The sequence below is a fragment of the Homalodisca vitripennis genome, chromosome X, assembly GCF_021130785.1.
Source record: "Homalodisca vitripennis isolate AUS2020 chromosome X, UT_GWSS_2.1, whole genome shotgun sequence".
NCBI classification, from domain to species: Eukaryota; Metazoa; Arthropoda; class Insecta; order Hemiptera; family Cicadellidae; genus Homalodisca; species Homalodisca vitripennis.
The window spans coordinates 142,870,669-142,891,166 of NC_060215.1; the positions used below are offsets into that span (position 1 = coordinate 142,870,669).

The 20,498-nt window shown below is 35.4% G+C and overlaps 1 protein-coding gene across 10 annotated transcripts in view; it reads left to right on the forward strand.

Moving 5' to 3' along the window:
* LOC124369951 overlaps nucleotides 1–20,144 on the forward strand; it is a 197,609-nt gene extending 177,465 nt beyond the window's left edge. For 9 of the 10 annotated variants that reach the window (XM_046828162.1, XM_046828163.1, XM_046828155.1 and 6 more), the window contains 8 exons: nucleotides 1,978–2,184; nucleotides 3,082–3,187; nucleotides 4,619–4,847; nucleotides 5,580–5,845; nucleotides 7,468–7,623; nucleotides 8,935–9,099; nucleotides 11,870–12,055; nucleotides 15,468–20,144. In XM_046828162.1, the coding sequence (XP_046684118.1) occupies nucleotides 1,978–2,184; nucleotides 3,082–3,187; nucleotides 4,619–4,847; nucleotides 5,580–5,845; nucleotides 7,468–7,623; nucleotides 8,935–9,099; nucleotides 11,870–12,055; nucleotides 15,468–15,645 (1,493 nt within the window). In that variant the 3' untranslated portion in view covers nucleotides 15,646–20,144. The remainder of the gene's footprint in view (nucleotides 1–1,977; nucleotides 2,185–3,081; nucleotides 3,188–4,618; nucleotides 4,848–5,579; nucleotides 5,846–7,467; nucleotides 7,624–8,934; nucleotides 9,100–11,869; nucleotides 12,056–15,467) is intronic. The other variant, XM_046828160.1, reaches the window with a different exon arrangement.
* Nucleotides 20,145–20,498: the final 354 nt, after the last annotated feature.

Genomic DNA, 20,498 nt, shown 5'->3' on the forward strand with positions numbered 1-20,498 from the left:
TGCTAAGAATTCATGTGATTACGGTCGTTGCAGCTATGATTTCCGCCACTTCTGCCACCGCAATGGAACAATCCCCTCCTGGTACACCATCTTTGACTTTGGACCAACCAAATCTGGTCCATCACAATTTGAAGAAGAAGAATGTTCAGTATTTTCTATGTTTGATTCTGTAATAAAATCTGTACAAAGGCAGACTCCCGGAACTCCCAACGATTGTGCTACCGCCGAAATCGATAGGTACATCGCTGAACCACCACTTCCCAGAGGAAGGCGATCCTCTTGTCCTGGTGGAGGATTCACGAGGCAGTCTACCCAAATCTCAGCAGACTCGTTAAAATAAACATGGGGTTTGTGGTACGTCAGTACCTTGTGAAAGAATTTTTTCCCGAACGGAATAATAATAAGTGACCGAAGATCACGTATCAAATCCATGAAAGTGACTCAACTTTGTGTATCTAAAATGCAAATCATGAATACTTGTGTAAATAATTTGTATATTATTTTATATTTTCTGTTACCGTACTATTTTTTATGTTTTATTACTACAGTGTGAAAATAAATATAAATAAAATGTACGTGTAGTCTTCTTTACCCAAAAATTAGATTTTCATAATACGTATTATAAAAAAGTAAGTAGTAATTAAAACTGTCAGCACCTTAGTATATTTGTTTACAGTAGTATTTGCTGTTTATAACATAACCAAGCAATAAGCTCCAATCTACAAGGGAGCAGACAGATGCCGCACATCGCGCCGGAGCGGTTTGCCGGAGCTGGAGCTGTTTAAAGAGCTAGCTCCGCAAACGGAGCCGGAGCTAGTTTGGCTTCTCCGCTCTCGGAGCTACTTGGCACACCTCTAGTAACGGTACATTTAGTCATGCAGTAAGTAGATCATTGTTTCCACGATGTAAAGGCAGGGCAATATCAAAATGCCGAGTATTTTCAAAACTGGTTTGCACAAGTCAAAATGACAAAAAATGGGTCTCTTACATATGGAGTTTTGTTAGTATCTCACCCACAGCTTGTTTTATTCCAATTCAACATCTACCCACCCTTACTGAACAACCCTTTATGTATAAGTATTTGTAAAAATATTTAAGACTATTAGAAAAATTAAAACCTTTAACTATTTTATTTTCGATTTATTCAAAAGGTGTGCACTTAACAAAAAAAAAAAAAAAAAAACAACAAAGGATGATGCCTATTAATTAAATCTTTAAAATTAGACATTTCACATACGCTACAATAAAAAAAGGGCGTAAAAGTTTAACATTGTTCTTATGGGGAAAAAAAGTCAAGGTTTTTTCACTGGAGGCGACTCTTAATAACTAGTTGCTCAATTAACTTTACAACTGAAACACCCGTGTTAACACCTTTAAAACAGCTGCTTTGCTACACAACGCCTGAGAGCTATAAAAGGATACGCATTAGCCTTTAGTAGTGTTTATTTGAACTACTGCAAATCCACAGTAGTGTTGTTTAGTTGCTACTGAACTCTGCCGGTCAACTATCACGGAAGCAAATTGGTGAAGTTTTATCTGGACATTAGAAACAGAACTTTGTTTCCAGTTTTTCAATTGAGTTTTTGAAGTTGTGACTGTAATATTTTCTACTATTATTGTGGTTCAGTTGTTATGACGGAAATTTTTAATAATAAGGACTTTTTACCATTAAATTTTTAGATTTGTCCAGATGTGATGAGTTCAGTATTCAGTGTTTTTGTGTGTAACTTTTTTGGGAATTATGGTGATCGGGATGCAGACTCAATTTATCAACCACGACCTGATGTGACGATTCTAATGGCAATTTGGTAAATGAAGATATCGTTAAAGTTGATCGTGGTGGGAGACAAACACGATACATTGTGCTGACTGTGTAGCAGCTCTGAGCGCGGCAAATAAACACAACACCATTGAAAAATCTTCACAATAGACATTTTTTTGCTTGATAGTTTAAACATTTGTTTGTTTGTTGGACAGAACTGGTGGACGTGGTGTCAGCGGCAGCCACCAAACTGATCTCACAAGTGTCGGGACCCACCGAGCTGGTGTCCAGTGTAGCACTCAGTGCGCTCTGCCCGGCACTCTACTCTCTGCTGAGTGACGGGCTCAAGCCCAGCCTGGACACCCCCTTTGGTGACATCAACAACTCGGTCTGGCAAGTGGTAGAAGCATCGGCACAGCAAGGTATGCACTACGCTTTCTCAGTAGGTTGTGCAGTACCATTCTACATTCAGTTTGGTTACAATTGTAGTGAAACAATCTTGTTCAATTTCCAGTACCAGAAAAATATTTTAAAAAGCATCTTATTACACACCCGTGGGGGCTGAGGGTAACATGGATGTTCCCTCACTTTCCCCAAACAAAGAAATAATCATTGAAAATTTGATTTTGATGTGGGGACATGCTAAAATTACCTAAATTAAAGTGAGTTCCAAAAAGTGTCATACGCACATAAAATTAATGGGATACCCAGAAACATTTGCTACTTAACTCCTCGGGTGACCTTACTTTGGCTATAATTCATTGCTGGGATGGTATTAGCCCACCCATCCATCGAGCTGACCAAAACAAGCGGGTATGTATCGTCGTATATTGTCCTATATGTATCTCGGGCAGTTCAAGTTTGTTGTGCTTTTGAGACCTGGTAATGTTGAAACGGTTATATATTAGTATATATCATTGTACCTGGTGCAGTTCAGGTTTGATGTTTGATCGGGAAGTTTAAACATCCTTATCAAGTGAATTCATTTTAATTTTGATCTGATTCATGTTCTTTTATACTTAAATAAATATACGCATTAAGTTGAAGTATAAAGAATGCTGCTTGTCACTAAAATACCAATTATTTACTAATCTTAACTCCTTAGTGTAGACTCATTGACACATCAACTGGTAGTTTATATTTATACTTTTACATTCTGAATAATACAAAACCGATATACCAACCTACTTGATCGATATAAAACATGTTTTCTTCTCTTCATAAGCTTTAATTTTGTTATATTAATAGTACAGTTCACTTGTCTCATGTTTCAACTAGTTCGTTTGGTCTTTACTTTAACATTGTCTGTTTCATTTCAGGTCCAATGACAAAGGCTCTAAATGAACTGGTTCTCAAGCTGAACAGTGAAGATGTCCTGACAGAAGGAGTCGTTAAGTTCAATGCTTTCATCTTCGGTTTACTCAAGTAAGTAACTTTTTCACTGTTTAACACTACCATAATTATTTAAATACGAGACATTGTGTTCCCTTAGTCAATAGAAATTCCTAATAAATTTTCATTCTCATTCTCATATAAGTTCAGAAAGAAAAAGATTTTTCAATATTCTCATCACAGACTATCCCAGTGTGAAAATATTCCAGTTTATTAAGAACCAAACTTTTAATAAATTACCCCAATTTTCTAAGAACAATATCTGGTCTGAAAATGTATTACAATTTTTATTATTACAGAAAGCTTACTGCAGGGTGGATGATTTTATGTAATAACTTCTTGTTTTTTAAAATTGTAATTCATGTCATGATCTATATTTTGTTTTTGATATCTTTACTTTTAGTTTATACTCATGGCACTGTATATGTTCCTCCTATGTGAAGCATGTACTTATCAAATCAAAGTTTTGCCGTAAAGTAATATGGATGTTGTGAGTCTACAGTACCAGGAGAATTTTGATCTAAACGTTCGGTCATAGTAAGTAAGAAATTATTTGTGCAAAGCTGGATAGAAGTATCAACAACAAATGATCGAATATCTTTGATTCATTATGAATTGTTAAGTGAACCACCATAATTTATGACACATTAACACATTGGCATACTAATTTTTAATGGTATTTTAGTGCCTAAGAATTCCTATTTTTTACTCTTTTACAAACAAATTGCAATAGCCTCCGTTATGTAAGAGATATAGTTATTATGAAACCACAAAATTATACTTTAAGTGGTTTTCATTGTAAAAACAGAAAAATGTGTATATTATTACACACACGCACACACACACGCACACACACACACACACACACACACACACACACACACACACACACACATGCACATCAATTTAAAAAAAGTAGAGACCTGTCACCCAAGAAGTGCCCCAGGGTTCTGTACTTGGACCACTTCTCTTTTCACTCTACATTGATGACATAACTACATACATCCAGCACTTAAAGTTCCATCTATACGCTGTTGAATCGTATACATATGTGAATGTAAGTATGTATGTAAATATGTGCACATAGACCAATATAAAATATACAAGTATAGCATGTCATTATTAAAAAATCGTTTTGAAAAACAGTATTATATTAATTACTTACAATGACCTAGATGAGTGATATTTAGCTTTCATTGATGTGGAAACCCCACAAATTCCTAGTGTAACAATGCAACTGTGACTGGACACTCCTAGGCTATTGTCCGTGTATTCAGTTTTTGGTCAAAACTTATATAAGTGTTTGTGGGAAGGGTTTTACTTACCATGGAAGGTCTAAATTTGTTTTGAAAACCTTGTACATTATTTTTAAGAATTTGATTTGATTTTAATACATACAAAAAAGTAATTACTAAGAATGCTTGACACATTACTTATGATGATTCTACAACCTTCTCACTTCAGTGTTCAAGGGCTGGACGTGTGGTTGAGCTATCTGCGCACGAGGGAGAGTGTGCTGCGACGGCACTACACTCCCGATGCACTCATGCTGTGTGCGTGCCGTGGGCAGACAAACGCACGTGCGCTCAGTGATAAGCTGTTGGCTTCGCTAAGGCCCCTGGGACAGCTCACTTTCAAACTGGACCTGCTCTACGAGACGAGGTTGCTTCACCAAAGTCTCTTGCAACTTAGTGTGAGTAATTGAATTTATCACTACATTTTTTGGTGCCTTGTATGATGCGAATAATGAGTGTAATATGTACTCATTTGCTTTATGCATTTTTTTCTTTTTTTGTTTAATTTTTTGCAACAATTCTTATTGTTGCAAATTGAAGATGTTAATTTTAAAGCATTTTTTTTGTAACAAGAGATTTTACAACAAAATACATATTTTCTAAAATAAAGTACATAACAATTCCACTAAAGTTTGCATGTTATTTGTAAAAAAAGTATAAACACTACTATAGAAAAGTAATGTTTGTTGAGTTTCTCTAAACAACTAAGAAATATTTTAGAAAAAAGATTTTCTTGGTGGTTACTCATTTGAAAGAGATACATTAATTTTGTTCTTGATGTTTGAAAGGGATAAAAATATTGTTTTTAGTTACAAATTTGTTTTTGAAGTTAATTTTTTCAACTGATTAGTTACACGATTCATGCATTTCAAATATTTAAATGCGTTTTAAATTTGAAATTAACGTGGTGAATTTACTATTTTTATATTTTTTCGTAAACAAATGACAGCATCGCCCTATGTAGATGCTGTAACTTCATATGTGACCTCCAAATGTTCAGAATAGTTACAACACAATAGGAATTCCCAACGTTTTATCAACACCATTGATTTGAAAAAGTTGCCACTCGTAATTCAGTGGGGTTGGCCAAAGGGGAACGTAAGTGTGATAATAATATGTTGTCTGATCAGAGGCTACCATCATCACCGAGCCACAGTGCTAGCAGTAGTAGCAGCAAAGGATCATGGACTCTGAGGCGGCTGATGGAGTCTCCTCCCCCACCCTTGCCCAGTGGTACGGACCAGTGCCGACCCCGCTCCTGCGTGGATTCTGTCACAGGCACTGCCGACCTGGCTGCTACTGCCAGGAAACGCTGGAGTGGTGTCAACATTGGAGGCAAGCTCTCACAGGCCTTCGACAGGCTGGGAGACGATACTGAAGAGGAGTACACAGACAGGTGAGGCTATTTCACATTATCTCGTGCTGCCCAGGCACTAGTTTCATTGATAGCTGAGAATAGGCCTAATCAATAAATGTTTTATTAATTTGTAGATTTTAGATTTGATTACATTTCTTTGCTACTTGTAAACAAATTCACACTTAGGAAAATTTTCACCTAAAGTTCTATTCATTACTAATAAAGATTATAAAAATTAGTGATGTTTTAGTTCCCATAGTTAGTTTTTGGTTCAACCAGTTCTTGGACAAATAAGAGTCACCAGGAGTAAACGCAAAATACAGATTCCCTAGTCTCGGGTGGTTATCATCTACAAGTTACTCATTTGCCTAACAATGCTGCATCAAAAACCAATGCAAAAAATAAATAAAAGAATGCATAATATACTACTTATTGATTTAACCACTATTGTTCTGCAGTACTTATGTCCAGTGTCTATTATGATACACACGCTTGTTTGAGAGTCAACTGTTTGTGCTACGTTGTTTGCTTGTGGAGCTATCAGTCAATAAAGTTGTACCATTTGTGCCACGATGTTTGTTTCACTTTGATTTGTGACTTCGTTAAGACTTATTGCATTTTTTGATAAAGCTAAATTTGATTATTGGTATCTGAAATTAACAGAAAACCGTAAGTGGAATAGATACTTTGATCTTCTATATGGTAATATTAACATAATGCGTCTTCTATACTGCATGTTTGCTCATGCCGCCTAGTAGTCCTGATAGACCCGTATTGTCAATCCCATATCTCGTATTGTCAATCCCATCTGTGCAGTTCCTCCGTACCTAATGTTTCCAGGCAGTAGCCTCACAAGAGTTCAGTCCCTCGTCAGAAATAAAGAACCCCCTCAAGTGTACAGATATAGGATGTATTGAACCGAACTATATTCTGGTTTTGGCTATAAATAACACAATTTATCCTTAACGTACAGGAACACCTATCTGTTTTTCCTAAAATATTACAGTAGACGCCCTATTAACCGACCACCTATCGGACCGAAGTTTGATCTGATAATGGAAAATTTGGTTAAAACGAGAATCACCATCATACAATCCCAATGCTATAAAATATCATAAGGGGCCTAATGTTACTTATTGCCGTTGATGTTCATTTTATAAGTCTGTCACTATAATACATTTACGTTTAACTCCGTTGTACGAGGTTCACTTAAAACTATAAGTAATTCTGTACACAATTGTACTGTCCAAGAAATAAGTCAGAACAAATACAGTAGTTACATACATTGTTATTGTACTGAATGTGGTTGAAAATAGATGTGTATGACTTCCTGGAACAACAAAGGTTAAGCCGATCGGCAGTTAAGAGGTCACATACTGTACTGCTACATTTATGTCTCTAATCAATGTAATGTACAATTAATCAGAATAGAATCCTAAGCACTAGTTGTCAATGTTTAAGATTAAAATTTACATGAGAACAGATGTAAAACAGTAGGTTTGTAATGTGGCTTGCTGTAAAATTAACTCGTAACACAAATTACCACAACTATATTACAAAGTTTAGCTCTTCGGCTTTTAGAACAAATTTACATTGTTAAGAAGTTAAAGTTACTACTGGAAAATTTATACAATTGTTCTAAAAGATGAATTTGATTCTAGTTTGGAGACTGGAGTGGGAAAAAACAACAGTGCTGGAGAGGAAACAAGTGAAGGCAGTGGAAAATTCCGCAGGCTGCAAATGAAATGGGAAATGCTGTCCGGCAAAGAGAGCTCCAGCCAGGAACCATCTCCCAACTCCTCTCCTGTCAAATCCAGGTACTAATGTAGTCCTTTGTGGACTGATTGTCCATTATTATCCAGTATAACAGGAGAGTAAACAACCAGGAATCGTCTCCCAACCCCTCTCCTGTCAAATCCAGGTACTAATGTAGTCCTTTGTGGACTGATTGTCCATTATTATCCAGTATAACAGGAGAGTAAACAACCAGGAATCGTCTCCCAACCCCTCTCCTGTCAAATCCAGGTACTAATGTAGTCCTTTGTGGACTGATTGTCCATTATTATCCAGTATAACAGGAGAGTAAACAACCAGGAATCGTCTCCCAACTCCTCTCCTGTCAAATCCAGGTACTAATGTAGTCCTTTGTGGACTGATTGTCCATTATTATCCAGTATAACAGGAGAGTAAACAACCAGGAATCGTCTCCCAACTCCTTTCCTGTAAAATCCAGGTACTATTGTACTCCTTAGTGGACTGGTTTATCCATTATTACTTAGGATTACAGCATATTAATACAGTATAACTATTGCGATACTCATCATTCAATAATATGTCATTGTACAAATGAATTTATAAGAAAACATGTAAAACATTTTATTGCATTGTAGATCAAGATTACTAGTGTAATGATTTCGAAAGCTTAGGATTTTTGGCTGTGCCCTCTGCTTTCACATATGTTACAATCCAAACTACCGGTACTAGATTGAAAATAAAACCAATGTTATAAAGTACAAAACACATCTGCGCAGTGGTAATTAACTGTGATTTCCAGCAATCAACTGGTTTTAATTTTTTCCTCTTACGTAGCAAAAGCTTGTGGATATTTATTGTTTGCCCCAAGCTTCTTTTATTGTGTTTAGATAAAATTAGATTAATATTTCCTTTATTGGCGGTGTTGACATTTAAAAAATATTATTCAGAAATTATAATAATTAGCTATATTTTTAAATATTGTTATTACATTCAAAATCTGTACACAACATGACTTATTGATCACTTCCGACTATACTGATTGAATCGGTTGGCTGTAATATTCGTCTTGTGTGATATCATTGTGATCTTTGTAGTTTCTTTTTCTTTCTTCTAGGCACATATTTTAAGCATAAGTCACTTTTATAGTTCGGTATGGAAAGGTTCAACGATATCTATTTCACCGATATGAAGAGCATTCATACTTTCGATGTTGACAGCGAGGTTTTGGACGTTTACTGGAATTTAAAATATGACACAGCATAATGAGGACATCAATTGCAGAGTTGAGACGTCATTACTACAATTTATTTTACCTTACAAAACTTTGAAGAACGGTTGTGGAACATGATAATAATTAAAGTGATGTTTGGCAGCAGCTCGAGTGTGTCCACGGCACCCAAGTCACGTATTCCGAGGCCGGTGACATCCCCGGTGAGGCCGACCAACCACCCAGCGCCACCCCAGACCACAAGGCCACCCATCAAAAAACCACTTACCGCCGCCAGTCAGCTTCGCAGGCCTGCTGTACTTCCTGCCAGGTGACTTTTCTCTGTTGATTAGGTACAAATCCTGTTTCTCAAAATATTGAAGAATGCTTATCTTCGTTGAGGGATAATGATAACAGATAACCAAAAACTGAAGTCTTGTAAAAATGCCTACAAATACGGTACTAGCCAGATATTTTTTGACCTAACAACCGATGCTCTTCATGTTACGAGGCGTGTTCAGAAAGTAAGTACTGTTTCATTCTACTGCCGCCGTAGTGCTGCAATCAGTGTACCATGCATGCGCACTAGTCGTCCTTGTTCACTGGCTATCGACTCACACCATTTAGTTGTTCTACTTTGTGTTTTCAGTTTTCTCTGAACGTTTAAAATGTTTAAGACAATTGGTGATCCCGTCGATTGTGAGATTCATTCTGTAATAAGATTTTTGAATGCCAGGCATGTTTAACCGGATGAAATTTATCATCAACTTTGAGATGGTGATGGAGAAGACGTGATGAGTGAAGGAATGGTGAGAAAATGAGTTAGAATGTTTAATGGCGGTCGAACAAATGGGCATGATGAGAATCGGAGTGGTCGGCCTTCTCTTGTCACCAGTAATCTGGTAAGGGAAGTTGATGAAATAAATCTAAGAGAACAGATGTTTCACTATGACAACACTATCTGACGATTCCCAACATATTTTACACACTCTTTTGTATGAAATTATTGCGGATCGCTTAGTTTATCGCAAGCTGTGTTTCCGATGACTTCAAAAAATGCTCACTGATGTGCACAAAACCAAGAGACTCGGAAGTGCTTTGACTTTTCTCACACGGTACAGTGATTACATTGTCTGAATATTACAATATCAAATGAGTGATAATATTTTAGCAGCTAACTATTAACTAACTCTATTAACTAACTCCATACATTAACCCTCTCCCGCTCGCAAGGCATGAATCGGCACGGCCACCACATAGCCACTGCAGCTTAAACGGCACAGATCGGCACGCACTGCTTTATCTACTAGAGCCGATAAGTGCTGCTCTCGAGTAGCAATATGTTGTACTACTACGGGTTGTTTGCTATCAGGAGACCATTCACTTTACTTTTACAGTAGATTTATTCCATTATTTTGCTATTTGTATTAGTTGTGCGGAAACAATGGCGGGTTGTAGTCGTACACTTCGTGACAGTGAAATCGACCTCGTTATTAGTAGTGATTGCGACGATTCAAGTTAGTGTAGTGATGTACAGTTCGAGGACTTTAGCTGTGCGCGTGTCCTTGAGTGTGTGGTGATAGGCGGGAGGGGTGGCGGGGTAGCATTATGCGCTGCGTCCCGAAAACATTTTCCTGTGACTCACGGGTAAAACCCTCCTTTCAGGAATCGTATTGGCCCAAATAACTCATCAGAATCGCTAAAATCAGTATGTTTTGTGACAGTGCTGATTGTGGTGGAATTAAATAATAAGAGAAAACCAAATAATAGGAATAATAGGACTTATCCTTGTTTTTCAGTTGTTATAGTGCTGTCTAACGTGTTTTTGAAAATAACGTGTTTGTAAATTTTATCTGTAAATCAAAATCGTGAGTTTAAAGTCGTTAAAGAGATTGTTGCGCCTTCATCTCAGCGGCTAGCACGTAAACGCAACCCGCCACACAGATAGCGTTTGTTTGTTGAGAGGGTAGTATCGGGGCCCTACGAGCACAGCTAAATTCCTCTAACTGTACCAGAGCCTTGTGAAATGGTTGGTGGCATTGAGAGTGTAGTTCGGAGTGATCACAGTGGCAGTGACGGCGAGCCAGACAATGACCTTCACCAGCTGTCCGTGTGGCCCCTCCATGGTCTCGTACAGTCAACTTCATTGAACCAATATATAGTAAAATAATTAATATATATAATTATAGTTAATTACAATGACAGAACGTGTGTAAGTTGAGGCGCCGCGTATTTTTACCGAGCGCGACCGGCAGAGCGAATTAATTGAGGTTAGAAGCACCGTGAGCACCTGGAAACAATGCGAGCGGGAGAGGGTTAAGCTAAGATACACTTTCACCTTATTTGTGTAAAAATACAGCAATACAATTTCTTAGGACTCTGACTGTTTGGACTGAAAATACATTTCCTCAGTCACATCTCATATGATTATAAAAAGTTATTTTTACTGAAAGGCCCATTTCATTCACATCTAATTAATGTTTTTCTATATACCAAGTAATTTTGAAATGATTTAGTTTAATATTATTGGCATTTTAAAATGGATATTTTTTACTTTTCTACAATTTTAAGGTTCTACAATGCAAGTGTACGGGTTGTTAGAACAAACTTACTTTTTATGAATAAAAAAAAATTAAAATTTGTGGTTTGCAGAACACAATAATACCTAATGCGATGCACTTTTTGGGATTTCAATTAGATATCCCTTAACTTAAAAACTCAAATGACAGTTTACCCCTTCGATAAATATAAATTGAATACCATATACAATTTTAAGTTGGAGATTAAGAAGAGAGCAAGGTGACAATTTATTTCTGAAATTCATAAAACTAAATCTGTGAGTGGATATATAAAATTATACAAACCATACGTTAGTTTTAGATTTTATATTGATATAATACTAGTTTTAAAATATACTGAACACAAAAAATAAAATTTTCAGCCACACTAAATGTTGTTATACTGTCCACTTTTTTATACACAAGTGCAGATGCAAAATAATAAAATTGTTTAAATAGTGTTATTGGAAATTTATTCTAAGGCTGTTATTGTTGTTTATTGTCCACAACTTGCTTCTGCTAATTGTGTTGGTGGTGTGTCAGGCCCCGACCTCTAGATGGCCCTGTAAAGGCCCGCACCTCACGTGTGGACGCCCCCGCCAAAACTGGTCCTCTTCCACGGCCAAGCTCGCTGCCCTACAGGCCACAGCGAGCTCCAGACAACCATCGTCGAGCTGCGAGTTCATCCACCGTCCGGCTCCAGTCCCATCAGACCAGTCCCCCCAACAAGTGAGTCTGTTATAAGCATAAGATCAAGTTCCTTATTATTGTAATAATAATAATGATAAGACAAGAACAGTGATAAGAAAACATGAAATAGAAGTAACCCAGAGCAAAGTGATAACCACTTATAGTTCTTGACATTGCTGACTTAATAAGTTTACATAATTTTACACTTAGTGTGAAATGTGTAGATACTTATCATAGCAAATTCTTGACGTTCCCCAAAAAAAATTTTACAGGCTTATTGACGAAGTAAAATCTGAAAGTAAACAATTATTTTTAAAGTGTCTCTTGGAAATCCATACTTAGAATCAGGTATAGACGACTTACACAAAGCACTTTTAAAAAATTTAACAAAAAATATGATTTGATTATACGACTTCATGGTGAGGTAGATATCCTTAAATATGGTCCAAGGGTAAAAATATATGAAGAATAACCAAAAATTCCACAAGGAAAATAACATGTCTGTCTTCAACCAATGTTGAGGGCATCCTGGACAAGTCATCTTCTAATGATGATGTCCGTCCATCTTTGGACTTCTTATAAAATTCTTGACAGTGTGATCGACTTAGACATTCATCCACACATTTATAAATTAAGAGACATTTTTGTTGCATCATCTGAAATGTTATATACAATATTTTCCCAACTTCACACAAAGTCGAAGTCAAAAGTCAGAACATTCTTTATTTACTGAAACTTGTAGAATCGTAATGGTGTCAATACACTTAAAAAGTAAAATAACAATTAACAACTTTTTAAGTTGGTAGTCTTCAAGCGTAAGTATCCCTCCATTGGGAGAATTCGTCCAGTGAATTCGTACAATGGATGGTTTATAAGCCATTCATTCACTTAGGTCAGTCTAAAGACTTTTTCTGCCTTTGCTTCAGATCCTCTCTGGCAGTAGGTTGTGCATCTTCTGGCCTATATATGTGGGTTTCTTCTCATACAATGAGCTATGGTAGAGAGGTAGCTGGTATCTTGGAGGCGTCTCTAGTGTCTTAGCTGTGTGTGTCTGATCCTCGTTGCAGTACTTCTTGGTCTACATGCAGTCACCTCTTGGATGTAAAGAACAACTACTGTCATGATTTTTAACTTTGGAAATACTTCCCTGCAGCTGTCCATGAAGTTAATGCCTGAAATAATTTGAAAGGCTCATTTTTGTATCAGTAGAACTCGATGGAGATTTCCTGCAGATGTTCCTCCCCAAGTAAGGCCATAACAGGGATGAGATTCGAAGACTGTATGATATGCCACTGTAGCTGTGTCTTCATGATGTTTTTTTTTAGACATATAAACTAGTGTTTAGTTCAACAATAAATTTTCCCATCTATGGTGGTTCCTATAAATTGTGTTTGTTCTTCGATCTCCATATCTGGTATGTTTTGGATTTCATTTCCTCTTCTGACATATACTAGTTGTTTAGTTTTACTAGTATTCACAGCCAAGTCATTTTTGTGGCAGAACTGATAGGCCATATTAAGTGCAATAAATGAATCAATTGCTAATGCTTCTTGTGACTTTCCGGCCAGCAGCAGGGTTGTATCATCAGCAAAGATCAGTAGTGTGCAGTGCTTTTATAAGATACTGTGGTATATCACTTGTTAGTAAGATAAAAAGATCAGGGCCCAATATAGAGCCTTGAGGTACGCCTCGATTAGTTGGGAGGGATTTGCATTGTCCCAATTGTCTCATTGTCTCTTGCGTTGTCCCAAGGTATGTTTGTCTCAGTTCAACAATTTGTGTTATTCCCTTGAGATAGCTCTTGAGCCAAGATCCAGCTCGATCTTTTATCCCTAGTTCGTCTAGTTTGTGCATTACTAGATCAAAACATATTTCTCTTCTTCTAAATTCATCTCAAAAGTAACAGACACGAAAAACTTGAACAAAAACAAATAGAACATTAAAACATGTTAGGCTAGACAAAGGACACTATGCTCATGAATATTAAAGACAACCAATGGTGCCAACCTTACCGCTTCTTGAACTTCTTTGGTACAAAATACAGTTATGAGACATTTCTTTCAGCATTCAAATCTCTATTTAGAAATCTATTTTTAATTTCACATTCTCATATCTGACTGGTATGAACAAAAACAAATAAATGAAATTATACTGAAATAATGGCTAATAGTAGGAATTACTAAATAACTACATTTTCTTAGGAATATCACTAAACATAATAATAATTAGTTTTGTCACTAAACAAGTAGGTTTTATAATAGGAGATTTCATATATCATTAATTTTTCTAGAGCAAAATAAAGTGTTGTACACTAGTGTGATTAGTTGTAAAATTTTAATTCAAAATGCAAGGTTTAGAAAAAAGATCATTGTAAAATAATAATTCAGTTAGTTTTTATACTTTTCTTGTAATTTGAGTATAGTTTGTAAAATATAAAGCATAAGTGGCAAATTAATGTTTTTAACTAAACAAAAATGTTGTCACACCTTTTCATAAAATTGAATGTTTTAAGTAAGTTTTGTTATATGCTATACTTCTTAGGATTATTATGATTGTACTATGTAAGAGACATATACAATGCACATTTCTCAGATATAAAAACAAATATGGCATTGTGGTATAGGCCCTGAATAAAACACTAACTGCTGTATGCTGCCGCCCAGCCTATTGTTCACATAAGATGTAGAACAGATGTTTTCGTCTAATACTTATACAAAATTAATCACATTGTCTTACCTTATATATTTCTAAAAAGAATATAAACAATGTTCCTAAAATTCACTTGGCAACCACCAAAAAATAACTAACACATTTTCACTTAAAAATATATTATTTATAGTGTTGTTATGCAACAAAAAGTATTATGGTTACAAAAATGTACATTCATAATGCCTATTTTGCATCAAAACACAATTATCAGTATGTATTAAGTTCAAAATGTCAGCTTTCTAAAGAAAATATTGACATAATTGACTGACAAAGAGAAACAATTACAGTGCAAAATTCCTATATATCGATAAACCTATCGAATACGACAATATAGTTAAAAGACTGTCCGGAATGACGTAGTACTATACTAAATATTTTTTTTTAAATTGGCAAATTATTATCTCCAGTATGTTGGCAAATTCATTGGCAAACCGGTTGAATTGATTCAAAGAAAAGGGTTTAGAATAAAACAGGATTTTTTCAGACATTTGCCATTTTTCATTGATACAAAACAATCAATCAATTATTTATTATTAAAATAGAAATTGTCGACGTATGAGACACAGCACTTTTATGTTCTTTTTACACTGTTGAAGTCAGCAATGCTGTAGCACTCATAGGGTTAAATAGTGGTTCCACTAAATTATATGAACTTGTGTTTTCAGAGAATTGAATATCAATCAATTAATTTTATTAGTTCAGGTAGCCAGTGACTGCACAATTTAAGACGTTGAACTTTCAGGTTTGTGGTGACGCTGAGCCACCGCCTGCCTGCGGACAGCGGCCACCTGGCGTACAATGAGGGCGAGCGCCTGCGGCTCGTGCTGGAAGTGGACGACACCTGGCTACTCTGCTGTCGCGGTGACGCCAAGGGCCTGGTGCCCCGGTCGGGAGTGATCCCCCTTCCTGCCAGGATATAGGCGTGGACAGCCCAAGCTTCCTCGGTGTATATAGTGTAATCAGTATTAGTTTTCTTTTATTTTAGTGTACCACTCCTTTAATGAATTGAGTACAAATTAATTTTTAATTTTAATGAATTTTGAGGCTGTAAGGTCATAGGAGGGGGTATTCACAGGGTGGAAAGCGTTTAATTTTAAAGTGAGTTTTTTTAATACTAATACAGAATATTTTAATATTCAACTTCTCCTCATAAGGAAATCAAAGCTACGTTTATTCACACAGTAGGCTAAAAAGTGTGTTGTAAAAAATATTTATATATATTAAAGTGGACTGGAAATTTCAGTTTTACTATGTTGTGTCAATTAATTGCTTGCATGTCTTTGAGAAAGATTACAGTCAAAATGAATACCATCTGTTGTGACCATAGTTAAGTTTGAGTTTTAATCAGTACAGAATTAATGTTATTCATAGTTTTATGAATTGCACAAAGAAGAAGCTTGGGCATACCAAAGTATCAAGTCTGAAATGTCCTGTACTTAACCAAAGAGTGTATTGTATGAGTGTACGCGTACCATTTGTACGCTATTTTGTATGTTTCAACCTTTCACTAGTCACTTCACTTAACCTTGTTACCGCTTCTCTAGTTACTTGTATGGTTATTTTTGTAAATATGAACTTTCATTAGCTTTAATATCTTGCTTGCGGGTCGGTGGGTATTCAGTTTTACGATGTTTCACATTTATTGTTAATAGGTTGGTGACTGTTTTATCCAAGCTAATCTGCATGTAGCTTTCTCTTATAATTATATTTTGATCAGTTACCAGAACTATACCATAGTATAAATGTGTATTTTTGTATTGACTTTTATAGCTTTGCTGGTAATAAGATAGGCTTACTTGTGAATGGGAGGATTCAATTTTTATGTTAATCCCATCTCCCTTATGCAATATAGACATTTTCTTGTGATATTTTATTGAACTTATATTTTCCCCACAGAGGGAGGTTACATAGAACATTCTGAAATTATATATGAAGTTCAACAAATTTTTTGCAGCGACAGTGAGTGTAATTATTTAAATTTTCATCTGCTACGGTTGGTACCAATTTTTATGCTTCATTTTACAAATAAAACAAAATAAATCAATTTTAACTGTAATTTTCCAGTTTAAAAATAACAAATTGCCATATCCTGGATAAAAATTTAATCGACATTTTTTGAAACTGTTGAATTGTCAAAGTTTGAGAAATAATACACACGAGGTTAAAATTAATAATTATTTTGTTCATCTGGTTTTCTTGTTTTTGTTGAAATTTTAAAGAAAGACTGTTTTAGTGATTATAAATAATAGTATTCATGAGAAAAGAAAATGATCTGAACCAACTTTATTGAAAAATTGAAGAAAACTGTAATTAAATAAAACATACATTAAAAAGTTGACAGAAAATAGTTATGACACAGTCCCAAAGTCACATGCCACTACACCACCATGTAGTTCCAATGTGTTGTTATGCCTGGGCATGCATAGCCAGGTATACCCGCCGATACTCGTGTTTGATGCTTGCTCCTTTACTTCCTTTACCAGACCGTTTTCTTTCCTTTTAAAATTGAAACTTCCTACCCTTATTTCTTGTCCTGAGTCAATATTTAGCTTTTTAGCTCGCTTTCTTTTTTGTGTTTGTACTGTCTCTCTCTAACTTAATTTTAAGTTAATCGATTAATTAGCTTTACACTAGTATTGTGATATATTTATTTTTACAGTAAGTGGCTTTTCTATGTCGCCGTGTAAAGAACTGATAATCGCTTCTGTTAGTTTAGGTAGGCGAGTCGAAAACGACAATTCCATTGATGTACGATCCGAACCTCCCATTGTGATGTTGCCTCTTTGTAGGTTTTTGTTAGTTTAGGTAAGGGATGTGTTTACTATTTAGACAGTTTAGTGTTTTTTACTCAGTTTTATCAACCAAATTGGCAACATTGCAAAAAAAGTCTAGGCCTTCTACCTTGTCCATATTAAGTACATATAAAGTAATATCACTAAGGTAATTTTAATAAACCAAAATTTAGGTTAAACTTAGCTCATAGTTGTTAGTTATAGGTGACTTAATGACCCGTAACTCCCCAATCTGAAGGCCTATCAATGATTGTATTTTCATGACGAAGTGCAGTAAAGTTATTTATAATCAGTTTCTAGAATTCGTACCTCTAATAGAATAGCAAATTATTAAATCGTTCAACATATATTATAATACCTTTTATCTTAGGAACCATAATAGGCTTTTCAAATCATTTTAGTCTTTCTAAGTGGTTAATGTATTTATTTCAAATTTGAGGGTAGGTCATTGTCTTTATTTTTCAAATATTTTAAGGGAGATTTAAGTAGTACTGTACTGATCAGTTCCTTAAGTCTACTCTGATTCTTTAAGAACGGTGGAACGACAATGCTGATTCCTTGGTGCCAGTTGGCTATCATTCAATGTTAGGCCTTAGCATATGTTACGATAATTCACGTCGCATTGTTTTGCTTCTGTTTGTGCCAAGAACATCTTGTACTAGTCATTTACTAAAGTCTGGTCTGGTTCTTTCCATTAAAAGAATAGAACCCCAATTCTAATTCCTTGGTGACTGTTGGATATCATACAGGATTAAGACTTAGCCTATGTTTCAATAATTTATCGCACTGTTTTCTTCCTATTTGAGGCAAAAACATTTTGTAATAATTCTTTATTAAGTTGTGGAAGCAACAATATGCCTTCAAATTTAATAATTATTGCTGGGATAGGTTGTGCCATCGTGCCATAATCGTTTTCGTTTGTGCTGTGTTCTATCTGCTAAGCACTCCACTTAGTTGTTTGTTAGTGTCAAGTTTTTTTGGCTGTTCTGCTCATTTGTTGCCATTTTTTTTTTTTTTAGTGAATAAGCCAATATGAGATTCAACTTGTTTAAAAGTAAAGGTGATATAACTGAACTAGTATTAGTGAAATCATCATGACCAAAAAATGTAATATCTTCACTAATACAATCTTTAATAAGTTTGTAGCAAATTATAGAATTTGCCCTAAAAATATGGTACTAATAAATTGAAACCGAATTAAACCTATTTTATATTAATTTCCCTGTTTGTTATATGTATATTCCATGTTCCTTGTATAGTGTAATGTAAACAATGATATTTAAATTGACATGGTACACAATTAATTAATTAGTTTAGAAAGATTTAGAAAGCAATAGAAAGGATAGTTTTCCAGTCATTAATTTTATTTTAGCTCAGTTACTTAGTATAAATAATATAATGACGTGGTCTTTTACGTTCTTCTTAAGGGCAAAGGATATTTTTCCAATTTCTCAATTCCTTTACTTGATTTTTGTGTACTTATTATTAAAAATGTCAAGTGGAGCTTTTATTACGGATATTAACATTTCACTCAGATGTAAAAACAAACTGTATTATTAGTGGATACTTATCTAGAAACTGATGACATTTGTTTAGAGTGCACTTTTTCATGGGAACCGTCATTGTCCCATCTCTCCCCCGTAGTTAGGTAGTTTACTTACTTGTTAAGATTATGTTTCCATTAAAAATCGCTTTAAGATAATGTAATGCCAACAATGCAAGAAAACATTGTTCCCTTTTTGGTGTTGTCTTTTGTAATGTTTGAGCGAGCGAACGACAGCGAAATCTGACTAGAATTGAGTAGGTCGATCCATTTTGTGGAATGTTTTGGTCGAGAATACTCATCTAAGCTTTGAGTTGAATCAACAGTTTTGTGTTGTGTAGTCTTAAAGTCAAATTTTAACAGCAATAAATATTTCTCCCTTTCAGATGTGATACAGTATTTTTATAAGATTTGCCGATTGCTTTGGACAATACGGAAACTTGATTGAAGTTAGGAGTAGCAGTCTAATAAAACGAAACGGTCAGTTGGGTCATATTCGGCCAATCGGTTTGCTCATTTGCCGGATCGTGTGTCGGGAGGAATATTTCAAAAACATTCAACTGATCAGTAACAATTCACTAGATGTCATAGTAGCCTGTTAAAACCTTAGTTTCACCGTAAGAGAATGTAAGTTTTTATATATGATAATCGTGAGAGAGTGCAAGAAAAGTTTTATATTTTTTTACCTTATTCCTAGATTTTAACCCTTATCACCGAGGATGATTTGTTAGGAAAATTTAACCACACATTTTAATTTCTAATGTAGTAACTAAAAATCGAAAAACGAAGGGACTGCGAGCGAGAGTGTGCATCAGTATTAGGCTGTATTATTGTATATATAACATTATATAAGTACTGAGATGTAAATACTGATTGGAAAACAAGACCAATTATTTTTGATCTGGTTAATTTCAATAAGTAGCCGATGATATTTTCTACAATAAGCTAATAGCTGTATCTAATGTATATATTGTAATGTAACTACTGTATTTTGTTGCTTCTCATGATTACACTGTCCGTAAGCACTCTGTCTAGTGCCATATCGCTATTATGTGTCAATACAATAAAGTCATTCTGCTAACTATTTTGGTTTGTGTTCATTGCTCCCCATTGCTCACCTACAGATTTATACAACCTAATCAGACATCTGTTGGAACTGTGGCCACTTCCAACACCAACTGCTAAGTTAATTTGAAAACTTCCGGAGGTGGATAAAAACTGTGTTGCAGATTAAACTTTAAATTCTGGCATGGTTATTTGTGACACCATTACCGACGCAGCGGTCTACCAGACCCCATTTTAGTTGATTTTTAACCCTTTGAGCCCCAGCCACCAGTATATCGTCAGTAAATTTCACTGTCTCCAGGCCGACGATATTCCGGCAGTAAAAATAGTGCGAGAAACCCCAGCCGACGATATGTCGTCGGCATGATATAAG